Raw genomic sequence first — 15,074 nt, 5'->3', positions numbered from 1 at the left:
CTACTTAAAGAAGGATTGTATTCATTCATTTGAGGGAGAGAATGAGGGTGAGAACATGAGCAGGGTGAGGGGCAGAGGGAGAAGCAGCCCCCCTGCTGAGAGGGGAGTCAGTTGGTGGCTGGGCTCCAACTCAGGACCTCAGATCATGACCTGAGCTAAAGGCTGATACTTAACCTACTGAGCCACCCGGGAGCCCCAGTAATCAAATTTTAGATGACCAGCCTGACTCCTAAGTCTTCTGGGACTTGTTTGAATTGATGCCCAGCTGTGTTCCAGGGAAGTCCCAGCCCTCATTCATTCCCCCTGAAACCCACAGATCTGAGTATCCATCAAGGCTAAGGAGGAAATAAAAAGAAACCTGTCAAAATACAGCCAGTGAAGAACTGCTCGTCCCTGAAAGCTGCTGTGCACCCAGCACTCATCGATTTCTTGCTTTGGATCATCTGGCCCTGGAGGACAGCATGAGGCTAGTTATTACCTCCAATTCTCCAAAGCACACCTGGGAATCAATGGAATGGCCTTCCAGAGGGCAGAGATTAGCATTGGGAGTAAAGGAGATGGCAGGTGGTAGCCCATACAAGGCTCCTTCTCAGAAAGAGTCCAAGTATCCAGTGGCTTGTAGGGGAACAGAATCAGAAACTGTTACGGGTGCTCCAGAAATAGTTTATGGCAGGGAGGGCCATAAGGGTAGATGAGTTTCCCTTTCATCTAAAGATTCCAGGCACATGATTAGGAGGGAAAGATCTGAGTGACTCAGTTGCTCCTTAATAACAATAGCTCGTAGTTATTGTGTCAGACACTGTTCTAAGGGCTTTACACATATTAATTCCATTCTGATAATAGCCTTCTTATTAGCTATTATTATCCCTATTTTATAGGTGAGGAAACCAAGGCACAGAGAGATTAAGTAGCTTACCCATCACTCAACTGGTAGTTGGTGGAGCTGAGACTTATCCAGGGGTCCAGCACCTGGGTCCATGCTTTTCAGTACCATGCATTTCTGTCTCTTGAAGGATAGTGCCACCTTATCTCATAAATGCTGATACTGAGATTTACTTTTTGTGGCACAGAGGAAAGAATGCTTGGACTAATTAGAAAACTGGAGTTCCAGCTCTGGCTCAATCACCTCAGTTTTGCAGTTCTCTGAGCTGTAAAGAACAGGAGAGGCCTGGGTCAGTTTCTTTCCGACTCTGCACCACCTGTTGGCAGACAAGGAGTTTGACATGCTGCCTCCTACCTTTTCTTTCTCCCTTGCTTTTTCTCCTCTTTAAAGAGCCTTCTAGTCTAGAGGCAAGAGTCTGAAACTAGGAAGTAGGAATCCTTTAATCCACCCTGCCTTTGGTTCTGTCATCTGAGAAGAAGGGTGCTCTCCAGGTACAAGAGCAGGGATTCACAGGTAATACTTGGACCAGGAATGCCTCAGCCCTGCCCTCTAGCTTTCTTCTGGCTGCCAAAGCTTGGCAGAGAGTGGGCAGGCAGATCCAAGGCATAAAGAACTAATCAGGGGAAGAAGCCATTTGGGCTTGGTGCTTTCCTGTGTGGTTAACCAATTGAATTATTAGCGGGGTTTTGAACTACAATCTGTAGAAGACAGGCATGGATTTAATCTTTCATAAAGTCTTTTTCTGGAAGAGGTGGCCTGGCAACTTAGACCCTATTTGCTTTGGCCATACAGACTGAGCTTATCTAGTCAGTGACGCCAGGCACCCGTAGAAAATTTTGTAAAATGACCTTGCCTTCACCATCATGCACTGGCACTTTAGCCAGAGACCAGTGATGTGCCCCTCCTACTTGATTTGGATAATTCAGAATGTAGCAGGCAGGCTTAACTTTAGTTTAAGGCAGTATTTTAGTATTTTTTTAAAAGATTTTATTTATTAGACAGAGAGAGAGAGAGAGCACAAGCGGGGGGAGCAGCAGGCAGAGAGGTAGAAGCAGTTCCCCATTGAGCCGGGAGTCTAATGTGGGGCTCGATCCCAGAACCCTGGGATCATGACCTGAGCTGAAGGCAAACACTTCACCAACTGAGCCACCCAGGTGCCCCTGAGGCAGTATTTTCTCTGGAAACGTCAGTACATTGTTTTGTTAGCAATTTGGAAACTGAGCTTTCCCTAGGTAATAGTGATGCCTTGTATGTGATGAATGGTACCACTAAATATCTCATGATGGGTCTGTGGAGGAGTGGGAGAATTGGAGAGCCTCTCCCTTCCAGACCCAGCCTGTTTTAGAGAACTGCCTGTTGATCTGATTTCCCTTCTTCCACCATTGACATCCAATGCTTCTCTTCTAATAGCAAGAGAGGGTTAAAAAGTTTTTACTTCTTTAGAAATCAGTGAGCTGAGGTGGCTTGCGCTGGGAGCTTGTGAGCTCTATCTCACAAATGTCCAGAGAGGTCAGCCACCCAATAAATCTAGTCCCTGTTGGGGCAGGTCACAGCAGCTGTCCCAGAGCAGTCACTCTGTACCACACACGGCAGAGGACTTTTGGTCCCTTTGCTTATTCATTCTCCTAACATCCAGGTGGTGGCTTTGGCAAGAGCTTCTTTGACCAGGCAGGTTCCCAGCTTGGTCACTTGGTTGGAGCCACAAAGTCTGAAATAATCTTTAGTGATCCTATTTCCCATTCAGTCTTTATTTTCTGGGAGGTAGAAAGTTGTACTTCTTCCCAGAGCTCAGCTAACTCTTAAGGATGTACATGACAGAGATCAATGAGAAGTGTTTCATGTGCTGCATTGCTCATCAGTGTTCTCTTCCAATCCCTCCACCTTCTCAGCATCGCCCCCCTTTTGTGGCACTTTATCAAATACACGTTTCATCTTCAAAATAAAAATTTATTTAATCTGTAACAAGAACATTGAATCTGCACATTTGCGCACAAGTTCACATTTAAAAACAGCAGAGCACATCAGTAATAAAAAAAATCTATAATACAAGTGGAACATCCCAACCACCAGGAAGATTAAGGAAGGAGATGAGACCACTCTATATTCTGCTTCAAATGCCTCAAAAAGGTCCCAGAGATTCCAGGGAGCACCTGCTTTATTTAATAAAATGTGAGCATAAAAGTTTGGGACTGGCCTGGGGCAAAGTTAACAGTCAGTGGGAGTCTTTTGGACTTGCGTTCTACATTTAGAACAAGTCCTATGAAATAAAGTAGGAAGAAAAAAAAATAAAAGGCACCTTAAGCTATGCCAGGCAAACCAAAACCCCCCAAAAACAGAAAAACCAAACAATTGCCTGCAGGCCTGTTGACTGAGAATCATTTCAGGGCCAGTTACCCAGTTTCCAGATTGAGTCATCAGCTTCAATTAAGCCCTGGGTATTAGCTCTGCATGTGCACGGAGGATGCTGCCACCAGTGTCGCTGTGAGGACACAGATGACTAGCACTAGTCATAGACCCTTTGAGGCATCTTCAAGCTAATGGATGACTCTAGTTTAGAAATCCTGTCCTGATCTCTGGGGCACTGAGAAAATGAGGCTGGTTTTCTTTTCATAGCAAGAGCCAGGCCCGGTCACCCTCCACTTCCAGGCTGGAAAAGTACAGAAGCACCTTGCAATAGCTCTTCATGGCATCAAGGGACCTCAAAGCCCTGGAACAGGAGTGAGGAGCATGCAGCATCCTGCTTTGGGGGTGGGCTTTTTCCTAATATGAGTGTCAGAAGAGTTGAGGCAGCAAGTACATTTATGCCTAATATATGCCTTGATCTTCTAGTCTGGAAGGGAAAACAAAGTCCAAGATACCTTCAAGTTGCATTGGTGCTGAAAGAGCTAAAATTTCATCTACCATCAAAAAGCAAAACAAAATTAGACAAAAATGACACTAGCCATTCACCATTATAACCATCACTGTAAGACACGCCATCACTGACTGAGGAAAGGGCTATTTCCACACAGAGTGCTGAACAGGAGTGCAGGACAGATGGGAGTCAGCTCCAGGTCCTCCTCATTCACCCCTGAGGGCTGGCCACAGTGGCCCTGCTCTGTTTGAGGACTCACAGGACAGCCGGGGCTGGGTGCCTGGACGAGGGGACTCAGTGGCTGTCAAGATGATGCACGTTTTAATTATCACAATGTAAACAAAGTATCCACAAATAGTTTTCAAAAAGAGCCTAAGAATGGATTTAAAAATTTTAAAATGCCCTTAAAAGTGACTCTCTTCACAATAATGCTTTCTTTTTTAAAAGAAAAAACTCCCACGAAAACATCTTTACCAAACATGCCTGGATTGCTTTAAAACTGAAATTCTCAGATGGAATAGGTGAAGATTTTTGTGAGCTGCTATGTCTCAGAAACTTCAGGTCTCTCCAAAAGTATTTGTCTGGGCCCCTTTAGCAGGAGGGGACCTCAGAGCCTGGGCTATCATTCTCAGGCCGTCCTTGGAGCTCTTGGTAGTTCCCCAAATGAGAAAGAGCCGGGATAAAGGTACAGAACCAGGAAACTGCTAGATAGAGAGCCTTAAGAGGTTGGGATGCTAAGAATGATCCCAAGCATTACGAATCTGAAAGGCAACCAAAATGAGAGATGAATATTACTACACTATAGTACTACAGGTCTACTCTAGTATACACTACACCTAAGTGTTTCTGAAATCAAGAAAGGGTTGGGGTTTCTCTCCTTCCTAATGACCAGGTAACCCTCTAGATTACAGCTCAAAAGTTGTGTGCTCCTGGGGTTTCTACCCCATGCACCAAAACGTTACTTTGTATTTGCATGTGCAGGTGTATGCACGTGCGTGTGCACACACATACACACATTTCTCTCTCTCTCCTCCAGAGTAACTGAGAGTCAGACTATGGTGGTTTTCAAAAGAGAGGCATGGAGCAAGAGGTCAAGACTTTTCCTATTCACCTCTGTCAACCTACTAGACCTGCTGTTCTGTATCTGAGTTTTCCATGAACAGAAAAGGGAAATAAACCACCCAGGATTATCAAAAAGTTTGAAGAGAAGAAAGTCTGAAAAGTCCTTGATAGCTTATCATGTATTTTCCCTGGACATCGCTCAGCTATGCAAATAAGAACACTCAGTTGTGGGAGTTTGAAAGGGCTGGCAAAACCCTATATGGCATGGTTGAATTACAGACCCCATGTAGAGGATGTTTATTTAAGTGGGCAAATTAAATGGTAACAAAAAATGTAATTCAAAAAAAGGAAGGCAGACCAAGACTATTTCCTTTCTCCTTTTTCTTAAAAAAAAAAGTTTTCTTCACAGCATTAGAGGATCTCCTCCCCATCTCTGTTGTTATTTAATGCAGTATTAACCGCAGTTGCGGGGACGAGAGAGAACAGGGCAATACTGTCGATCCTGCTTGTACTTAATGTGAGGGAGGTCATCATTGCATCATTACTGTCTTCACCTCCATGCAAATCCTTCTCCCCAACCCTGCCACAACTTCCTGTCCTTTTCCTATCATAACGAGGGTGGTGGAACTGCCTCAACAAGACAGGGCCATTTAGATATGAGCCCTGGAAATTCATAACCCTGTCTTGCGAGCCTCTTCACATTGATACAAATACCACCTAAACCCAAACACTTTACAGCACATTAAATATCCAGGAACCACAAAGCCATGTGGAGGATATATTTAAACATTTAAGGGAACTGTTTAAGGACAGCACAAGTACGTGTAATTACTACATCATAGAGACACTAAGAGCAGGAGGTTTCTGTCCAATCTACCTCCCAGCAGTGATGTGAGACCCAACTGTAGCTTCCACACAAGAACTGGATTCACAGCTCCCCTGGAGCACCTATGAATGGCCTCAGTCCACCTTTCCTCTCTCCTGCAGGTCACCCTACTATCTGCTCCCACCAAACTCTGGCCTTTGATATCCCCTCGACAGTCTGGGCATCTGTCTTTTCCTCTCAGTGCCGGGATGAGCCAAATACCAAAGCCCAAGGCTGTACTCGGTCAATCTCTTAGCAATGTGGACATCCACCGAAGCACCAGGAAGCAAATCTGCAAACCTCTTCAGTTTTGATGAGCTACAGGTGTTTCATTCCAGGCTGAATGTTTTCTGTAAGAAGCTCAAACTGGCTTGTTTATGGCAAGTGCTCCTGTGTTAGGCATCTCCACGAAAGCAGCAAAGCAACAGCATCCTAAAGTTGTAATGGCACTGGAGTCGTAATGGGTGCCTGCCCTTAGCATTAGAAACTTCCACCCTGGGCAGCAGGAACACTCATACACACTCCCTGGCTGTGGCTCAGCTACTGGCAAATAACCCGCTGGGATTTCAGCCTCAAAGAGAATTCAGCTCTCAGTCAAAATGTGACCTATGGGAGCCTGAAGGAGTTTCTCCAAGGAGGAAGTTACTAAAACATAACTTGGCAGGAGCTGGCGATCAGAAGTCTCCATTTAAATGATTACAACCACCATCAATAGACTCTGCAGATTCCTACCAATACCCATCAGCTTTATTTCTGTGGTATGTGTTTTCTCCAGTTGCAGCTTTACTCTTTCTTAAAAAGATTAAATCAAAAAGACCCTACGACATCAACAACAAAACACTGTAAGGAAATGACAACATTATGTACATAAATACTGTGTATAAAGTAGAGAAATGACAAATCTTCCAGGAAAAGGAGAAAAAAAAACCCATGTCAAGTGTTAACGGTGATAACATCGATAAGAAAACTGCGTTCAACGGAGGTTATACATAGGTAACGTAACAATTTAAATATCATCTATGAAATAAAAAAAAAAAGGCAGCACTGGGAGAAACAGCATGAGGAAGGAAAGTAAATTGGAAAAAAAAATGGCCATTAAACTCAGAAGGCCCACAGAATTATTCAAGTAATGGAAGTGTTAAAACCCTACGGATGTATTCATTTTTACAAGAACACACTGACTTTCAATTGCTGTTTTTCAAACTTGTCCCTATTATGTTTTTGTTGAGAGGATGTTGCAGAGCACATTTCCTGGCAGGGAGGGCCAGGATAACCGCCTATGTGCAGCCCATTGACCTGGAAGATACTGTGCCGCAGCCTCTGCACACTTTGCTTCCACCTCCTCCTATACTTTCTTCTACACAGAATCTCTCAAGATTTCATTTGGGGTTCTCTTTTAATTTAAAAATTATGTGCTTGGGGGAAAAAAAACTATTTGCTTGGTAAGTTTACAAAGCCAGCCATTATCATGCCTTTTGGTAATGATATACTCTGGAATTCAGAAGTGGTTTCTGGAAGACCCCCCTTTGAAAGCAAAGCAGAATCAGCCCACTTGGGGAACTCTCAGTGGGCTGGGGCCCAAGGATGAGAGCACATGGACGTGTGGCTGCCCTTCAGTCCAATCCTATGCATCAGGTCTGAAGCCCAAACCATCATCACACAGGCCCAGGGGAGCATTTCCGATTTCCAGCTTCATCTCCATCCTCCCCATCTGTTTCCTTCCTTAAGCAAGCAGGCATGCTTTTTTCTCAGAGGGGAGCTGATTGAAAAACAGCAATTTGCCTTTGATAAAGGTGCTCTTTGAAAATGAGTATTTTTTGAGGTTTGAATTTTCTAAAAATAAAAAATGATAAAAATGGTCTAGTTGTCCAAATCAATCTTTCTCTCTCTCACACACATACACAGAGAAAAAAACCCAAACCCTGCATGCGCCAGGAACAGTAAAATGACCAAAATATTATAAAATTAACCAATAAAGTGCATGTTCCTTACATATTACACCTGCCCCTTTTATAAACATTTCTTTTAGAAAGTTCCATGTGTAGGCTCAGAATCACATGGTATTATAGAAGGGGTTGCTTGTCCGTTTTTTGTCGTTTGCTTTTTTCAGTCTCCTAAGGGGGTGAGTTCTGCCGTGCTGCTGACGGGGCGCCACAGCCAGCCCTGGAGCCGGACCCGCATACTGCAGTCCCTGGGATTGGAGCAAAGGCAGGCCTCCTTCAGAACTAGTCAACTCAGGGCCTGCCCTGGGGAGCGAACACTGCTGACTGTAACCAAATTCTTTGGCATACTGTACAATGGGCTTCTCCACTGGCTTGCTCTGCGCAATACACTCTGTTGTTCTGAGTTGCTCTATAAAATACTTGGTGGGCTCTAGGTTCTGGGGGGCATCTGGGCTTTCTGAGGGCTCCTGGGCCTCCATGGCATGCATGCCTGCATCCGTTCTGAAGAAGGGCTGGAGCAGTTTGAGATGAGGGGGATCAGAGGAGACAGGCTCTCTCTCCGATAAACAGTTTTTACAGAGGTCCAAGTAACCTAACTTGGCAAGGGAAGCCGAATGCCTCATTTGGGATGGTTGGGTGAGCCCTCCCTGGCAAATCGCTCGGGACTCAATTTCTTTAGTGCGCTCCTTCACCACACTGGGGCTATTGCTGAGACCCTTTATATTGTCACTACTAGAGCTATGTGGGAGTTGGCAGGCTATGAGAAATGGGTCCAGTTTTTCTTGTAACCCCCCACTACTGTCATCGAGTTTGCCTGGGTCTTTGCTGGTTAGCTGTGAGTCCTTGGACAGCACTTCACTGCCACCAGAAAAGGGGCCCTCCTGACTTTCTTCCCAGCTACCCTGCTCTGATGAGGGCTCATTGTCTGTGGTGCTGGTTTGCTCTGTGAAGCCTTCCAGGTGAACAACGGTCTGGGGAGGTGCATAATCCAAGTTGGCAGATGGTACGTGGGTTGTGTGACTGACAGAAGGCACTCCTGTGTCTGGGGCTGTTGACAGGCTGTTGTCCCAGTCCTCAGGGCTGCCCAGGGTAGAGGTCATGTCGGTGGGGCTGTCGTGCTCAGGAGGGGAAGAATGAGACAGAGGTAGCACGTTGGGGTGCAGAGGAGCCTGGGCGGGGCCCAGGGTCCTGTTCAGATTTTCATCCAGTGCACAGAGGATGGTGATGGAGTCCTCCACTTTCACTTTCCTCAGCCCTTGCTCCCCACTCTTTTTGCTGGTGGCTCTTTCACCCCCCAGCCCAGGGTGATCAGGGGGTGTAACTGTGTGGGTAGACTCCATGATTTCCACCTTCTTGGGAAGGGAAAGAAGGACCGCCTGTGTCTCTGATCCCTGGCATGAAACCACAGTCCTCTGCTCCCTCAGGACTCCTTCCTGGTTTGTTCTAGTATCTGACCCCGGGCGCTCCTGAAACACCAGTAGCTCAGGTGCTAGAACAATGGAATTTTGCTCAGAATGGGGTAGTGAACCAGTTTCAGACCCACCGCATTTCCCTTTGCACTTGTTAATCTCTGGTTCCTTGGGGATAAAAGAATGTTCAAGGGTAGCTTCATCACTTTTCCCTTTTGGTGCTGGGTCTGCTACAGAAGAATCATTCTTGGAATTCTTGCGAACAGACAATGAGGTACAACCAGGGGCAGCACCGTGGTGCTCTTGCTCTTGTCGCAAGCGCTCTTCAAACTCCAAGGTGGCTCGCCTCACAGACCCAGGGCACCACTTGGCACCTGGGTGCATTCCTGGGCCCCAGAGCTCTTGTTCCTCCTCAGCTGGTTCCTCTTCTTCTAATTCTGTGGTGGATGAGTGTGTCGTCAGGCAGCCTTCAAGGTCCCACTTCCCTGAGTCTTTGGCGAGTTCAAGTTGGGCTGCGTAGGAACCCTCACTCTGCTCCAGATTTCCAGGTCTGTTCTCTAGGGCATGGGCCCTTTCAAGGGGTAGCTCATGGATAGTGTGCTTCTTTGGTGTGTGGCATGGGTTAGATAGGAGGTCTCCTTTCAGTTGAATCTGTCCGACTCCTTGACTGATGGATTCGATCTCAGTAACGATTTCTTTGACCGAAATTGCATTTTCTGAGTGAGATTGCATGAAGATGTCTGGGCTGACCAGTTCTGAGATTGCCTAGGGAGAAAACAGTGAGATGGTTATGGCAAACAGTCTCATTAAGAATGCCAGATGTTTTGCTTATTAATCTTCTAATCCAGGAGAACCTTCTGGCTATGAGGACACAAATCATGGAGCGCCTGAGACTGTCCTCTGGCCATCTGTTTTATCAGACAAGAAAAAAAACAACAACAACCCAGATTCGTCAAAGGCAGAGATACAAAACTTGTTACAGGTTGAATCACGGTCTACTAAACTTTTGTTCTGTTTACTCAAACAGAATTCCAACCCAATATCTTCCTTCCAAATGAACATCGGATAGCCCTGGAGGTTCCTATAATCCTTACTTTCCTAAGACTATTATTAGTCTTCAGGATTTAGGTCATTCTGGGGTAGATGAGATTTTTCTTCTCTGGCCTATCAACTTCCAGTTTGATTCTCACCTAGTTCAAGGGGAAGAGTTCCATTTAGGGGCTCAGTGGTCACCTTAAATATACCCAGTGTTCAGGCAGGATGGAAGAGGCTATCATCTGATGTCTGATTTGGAATCTCACTGTTCTCTTCTTTCCTGTCCTGCCAGCTTTCATCTTTATCCTCCCACTGCATCTTTTGGCAGTAGCATTCCAGCACATGAGGGCACTCTGTACCTGATCACACAACTTCCAAGTTTCACAAGGCTCCTTCCGGGCAAGGTTTACTTGGTTTATGGAGCCACATGCTTAAGCAAACTTAGAAACTGTGACTCTCTGACATTTTATTGTTCTACCAGTTACAAATTCCTAGATGGTTTAGAACGAGGCAAAAGAAAATTAGCCAATATAAAATCAAGTCCTACTGTTAAAAAAAAAAAAAAAAAGAGGGTAAGAATTTCATAGTCTGAAAAATGGCCGTTGGACATCTCTTAAAATGGCATCATGATAACCATCAATTTACTTTAACATTTTTATAAACCTTCAAAGTTTAGTATTTTCCTTGGAATTGTTCTGGTCTTTCTCCTTCAAAAGAAAGTCAGAGCTAGTACAAACTAACAAGGTCAGTTACACCTTTGGGAGGAATCTGCTGGGACATTTGGCAGGGGGTAAACTAGCCAAGACTGGGAGAGAAGCCACAGCGGGCCCAGTGTGTGCATGGGCTGTGGAGAGAGTGCTCATATGACGAGGGACTCTGCAGAAAAGCTATTTCTGTCAGAGCTACTATATTGACTGGTCCAAAGGAGAGTTCAAGCATTTCTGATTTCCCTGTAAAATAAAGCAGGGGCATAACTTCTGGGGAGAGAAGACAGAAGCAGAGGCAATGACTGCCCCGAGGTAGTTAGAGAAAAGATAAGTCAGGGACAAGGTGGTAAATATAAGTAGGCAGGTATCAGGAGATGTAAAAAATGTAGTCATCCCCAGTGGAATCATTAAGTGAAGTTTGGTTCGTGAGAGTAAATCTGTCACCATTTGCTTCCCAACTACTGTATTAAACTGATCTAATATACCACTGCTTTTAAGATATATCCCAATTTCTCAAGTGCAAAATGACATGTAAGTATGAGCTGTAGAACTGATGACACACAGTAGGTCTTTCCCTGGCCTGAAATGGCTCCTAAGGGCTCACATGCCACAGAGAAGAATCTTCAGATCCTGTCTGCTCTCAATCATTTCCCAAAACCATCCCTCAAGTCTTGGATACCATAGGGCCTGAGATGAGGAACAATCCAGAAACATTATCAATAGCAAGAACTCATCATTGATTGCTACTCTAACGACTATTTACAAATGTCTAATCTTTGAATTTTCTAAGACGGGATTTCCTAAACAAATTGACGTCTTCAGAGAGACTCAGGTCTTACTAAGGCAGCATGTCAGTCCAAGGCACTTCATTATCTATGAGATCTGATCCAAACTGCAGAGGTCCAGGGAGGGGAACTCTCCTTGTGCAGGCAGGACATTGTTTCGGCTAATCCCTTTTTCCCCACATCCCCCTTTCAGAAGTGCTTCCAAAGACACCAAGAGCCTGGAAAGATAAATTCCTCAAAAGGAAATGGATTAAAAATTTTTTTTAAACTTAAGTTTTCAAGAAAAGTCTCAGCTACACTGTCTCTCCCATGCTGCCTTCCTAAATCTTTAGCAACATCAAATACAAAATAAACACAGAATCCCAAAGATTTTGTCTTCCAAGAGAACTTCATTAGGTAGAGAACTACTATAGTTTTTACCTTTGACTGTTCCTCATCTATTGAAGATTCTTCAGATGCATGGGGAGTATTACTCAAAGAGCTGCTTCTCTGGTCATCGGTTGTCACTTCAGAAGGGGTGACTTCCACCACTGAGAGTCGACAGTTCTCACTCCTTCCTCCACCCAGCTCTTCCATCCTTGAGTGGGAAAAGGATCGGGATCGGGTTTCTTGGGACAGCTCTACAAACTTTTCTAGGGCGCTAAAGAAATCAATGCGATCTGTACTGAAATCTGAGACTTCAGCCTGGCAGCTGGGTTGGGGGCTCGGAGATTCAGGGTCAGGGGACATGGGAAGGTCTTTCAGGCGAGATGTTAACTCTTCCAAAGGCAGCAAGTGGACATTCACATCTGTTTTCAGTGCGTCTGTCTCCAAATCTTCCACTGTTAAGTCTGGGAACTTGCTGGCAATTTCTGAGGCCTGTCCAGGTTGGATTAAGGCTTTGGATGCATGGCAGTTGTCAAGAGGGAATTTTGATTCATTGAGACAACACCCTGACGAGCATCCATTGATGTCATTTAGATTTAATTCATCTTCAATCTGTCCAGCATGAAATTCCCTAGAAGTAAACTCCAAGCAGATCATTCTTTCTTTGGTACACAGACCCTTCTGATGTTCATCCTGTGGGACAACATGTTCCACAAAGACGGGTGGTATGGAGGGGTGACCCTCCATGGTCTTCACCTCAGCAATCTGGTCTGCTGAGCTGGTGATCTCCTTCTTGTTGAGTTCTAGCCCTGGTTTGCAGATGGGTTCATGGTGGTCTGAGAGGTCACTATCTGAATGAGATCTCCAGAGCTTGTTATGCCGCTGTTTGCTGTGGAAGACATACACAGGAAATGCTTTACTCTGGTTTGTGAAATCAATCAACACCCTCCCAGGAAACTGCTCCCAGATAAATTTAAATCTTAACCTGCAAAATGCTTTGTTAATACCCAAGGGAAGAAGTAGGCAATAAACATTTGTAAAGGTGCTCAATTTAACTAATAGCAAAAGACAAACAAAGCAAAATAACAATAAAAACGAACATGAGATCTGATTTTTTGCCTATCAGACTGAGCTTAAAATGGATTGCTAGCACCCAGTGTTGATGATGGCATGGCCAAACAAATCTTCTCATATACAGTTGGTAGGAATGTGAATTGTAGAAATTCTGAGAGTGAAATCTGATAACAGCTCTCAAAATTTAACTCTTTAACCAGCAATTCTTCTTTTAAGAATTTTTCTTGGAGAAATACTACTATAAGTGCACAAAGATATGGATATAAGGATATTTGCTATGTAATACAGTGGTACCAAAGGATGAGACAGACACATACAAAAGAGGATTTATTTAAATTACAGTCCATATACCTATATGCCATGCATGAAGCTGTTAAAAAGAGGTATTTTAGTGGAAGGTTGTCCAAGGAATACTATTAAGTGAAAAAGCACGCTGACCACATTTAGAATGGTCAGCTCCCATGTTACAATAAGTAGAGGAAAATACCTGGAGGAACATAATTAAACTGGTAACAGGGTTTCTTTTTTATTTTAATATTTAAATTTTTAAAATTTTTTAATTTTTATTTATTTATGATAGTCACAGAGAGAGAGAGAGAGAGAGAGAGAGAGAGAGGCAGAGACACAGGCAGAGGGAGAAGCAGGCTCCATGCACCGGGAGCCCGACGTGGAATTCCATCCCGGGTCTCCAGGATCGCGCCCTGGGCCAAAGGCAGGCGCTAAACCGCTGCGCCACCCAGGGATCCCGGTAACAGGGTTTCTTTCAAGGAAGCCAGAATACTTCCGGGGAGGGCTTTACATTCTATATTCTATATTTCTATAGGTTTTAAAATTTAAAAATAATGAGCATGTTTAACGTTAATCACCAGGAGGGGAAGCTAAAACAAAACAGCATCTAAGCAATACAAAGAGAAGTATTCTATTGGAGCCCATTACAAGTCCCCATTACTGGAATAAAAATCTGATACAGGATCAATCACTCAAGTAGAAATGTGAGGAGGGTAGTAATCTTTCTTGAATTAGAAAGCAAAGATGAGGCCAGTAAATCTGCAGAAAAACGTTGGTTAACAGAATGGAAGAGGATACGCCTAAAGTATAGGCTCCTTCCGTAAGAATCTCTGGATAAAAATCATGAAGCTAAGGGGAAGCATAGAAAAGCAGGTGGCCCAAAGGAAGATCACACACACATATCCATCCTTTGGCTTGTTTTATGGAGTTTTTTTTTTTTTTTTTAAAGATCTTATTTATTTATTTGAGAGAGCGAGCGAGCGAGCGAGGGCACATGAGCAGGGGCAGAGGGAGAGGGAGAACCAGACTTCCCTATTGAGCAGGGAGCCCGGCAGGATTGATCACAGGTTCCTGAGATCATGACCTGAGCTGAAGGCAGACACTTAACTGACTGAACCACTGAGGTGCCCCTAGAGAGAAGTTCGGATGGGATCGAATTTCATTTCAAACCATACTCTCTAACAAGGGAGCAGTTCCCAAAGTCCAAGCCAAAAAGAAAAAGGTGGTCCTGTGGCTGTCAGGATCACCTGCCCAGGAAACAGGTCCCTAAATGTGGCATTTAGGGGTGTGGTTTTCATGATTTATGAGTTGATGAAGAGTTACCTAACTGCAGAGTGTAATAGGAAATAGCCCAAAACAATTTACTGCAGGCTCAGTGCCACGCCTGCCTGTGAATCTCTGCCGAGTCATGCGCCTGCACTAATGTGAACCCATTTGTTCTCAACTCTGCACCTGCTCTCAGTAACCCCTGTCTGTCTGCTGCTTGGGTGGGGCTTGCTCTGACTCAGGCCCACACAGCAGAAGGGTGCTTTTCCGGGTAGGGATCAGGTCATTCTGTTTATGAAGACAAGCTATAATCAATCAATAGCAGGGAGGAAGGTAGGGTTTTCACCCTTTCCAAGCTGCATGAACTCCAGCCACCCCTAGGAGGAGACAACATATCACACATGCCAAATGAGTGAGTGACCCTGGGGAGGGGCAAACTGAATGGTGGAGAGGTGGAGCCTGAACTATACACTGTGACCAACCCATGCCAATGTGCTTCCTTTTAAAGTTTCTTTTATATCTAGACACTCTTGTTTC

General features: G+C 44.7%; 1 protein-coding gene across 5 annotated transcripts in view; it reads right to left on the bottom strand.

The window, feature by feature from the left end:
- Nucleotides 1-2,809: 2,809 nt before the first annotated feature.
- Nucleotides 2,810-15,074, bottom strand: part of SSH2 (slingshot protein phosphatase 2) — a 239,208-nt gene continuing 226,943 nt past the window's right edge. For 3 of the 5 annotated variants that reach the window (XM_072779192.1, XM_072779190.1, XM_072779191.1), the window contains 2 exons: nt 11,964-12,798; nt 2,810-9,781 (listed from right to left, as the gene is read on the bottom strand). In XM_072779192.1, the coding sequence (XP_072635293.1) occupies nt 7,718-9,781; nt 11,964-12,798 (2,899 nt within the window). In that variant the 3' untranslated portion in view covers nt 2,810-7,717. The remainder of the gene's footprint in view (nt 9,782-11,963; nt 12,799-15,074) is intronic. The other 2 variants (XR_012008569.1, XR_012008570.1) reach the window with 2 other exon arrangements.

Source organism: Canis lupus, chromosome 16 (genome assembly GCF_048164855.1).
Source record: "Canis lupus baileyi chromosome 16, mCanLup2.hap1, whole genome shotgun sequence".
Lineage (NCBI taxonomy): Eukaryota > Metazoa > Chordata > Mammalia > Carnivora > Canidae > Canis > Canis lupus.
Note: the sequence above shows the minus strand (reverse complement) of the source record. Positions and strands in the feature narration are given on the sequence as shown.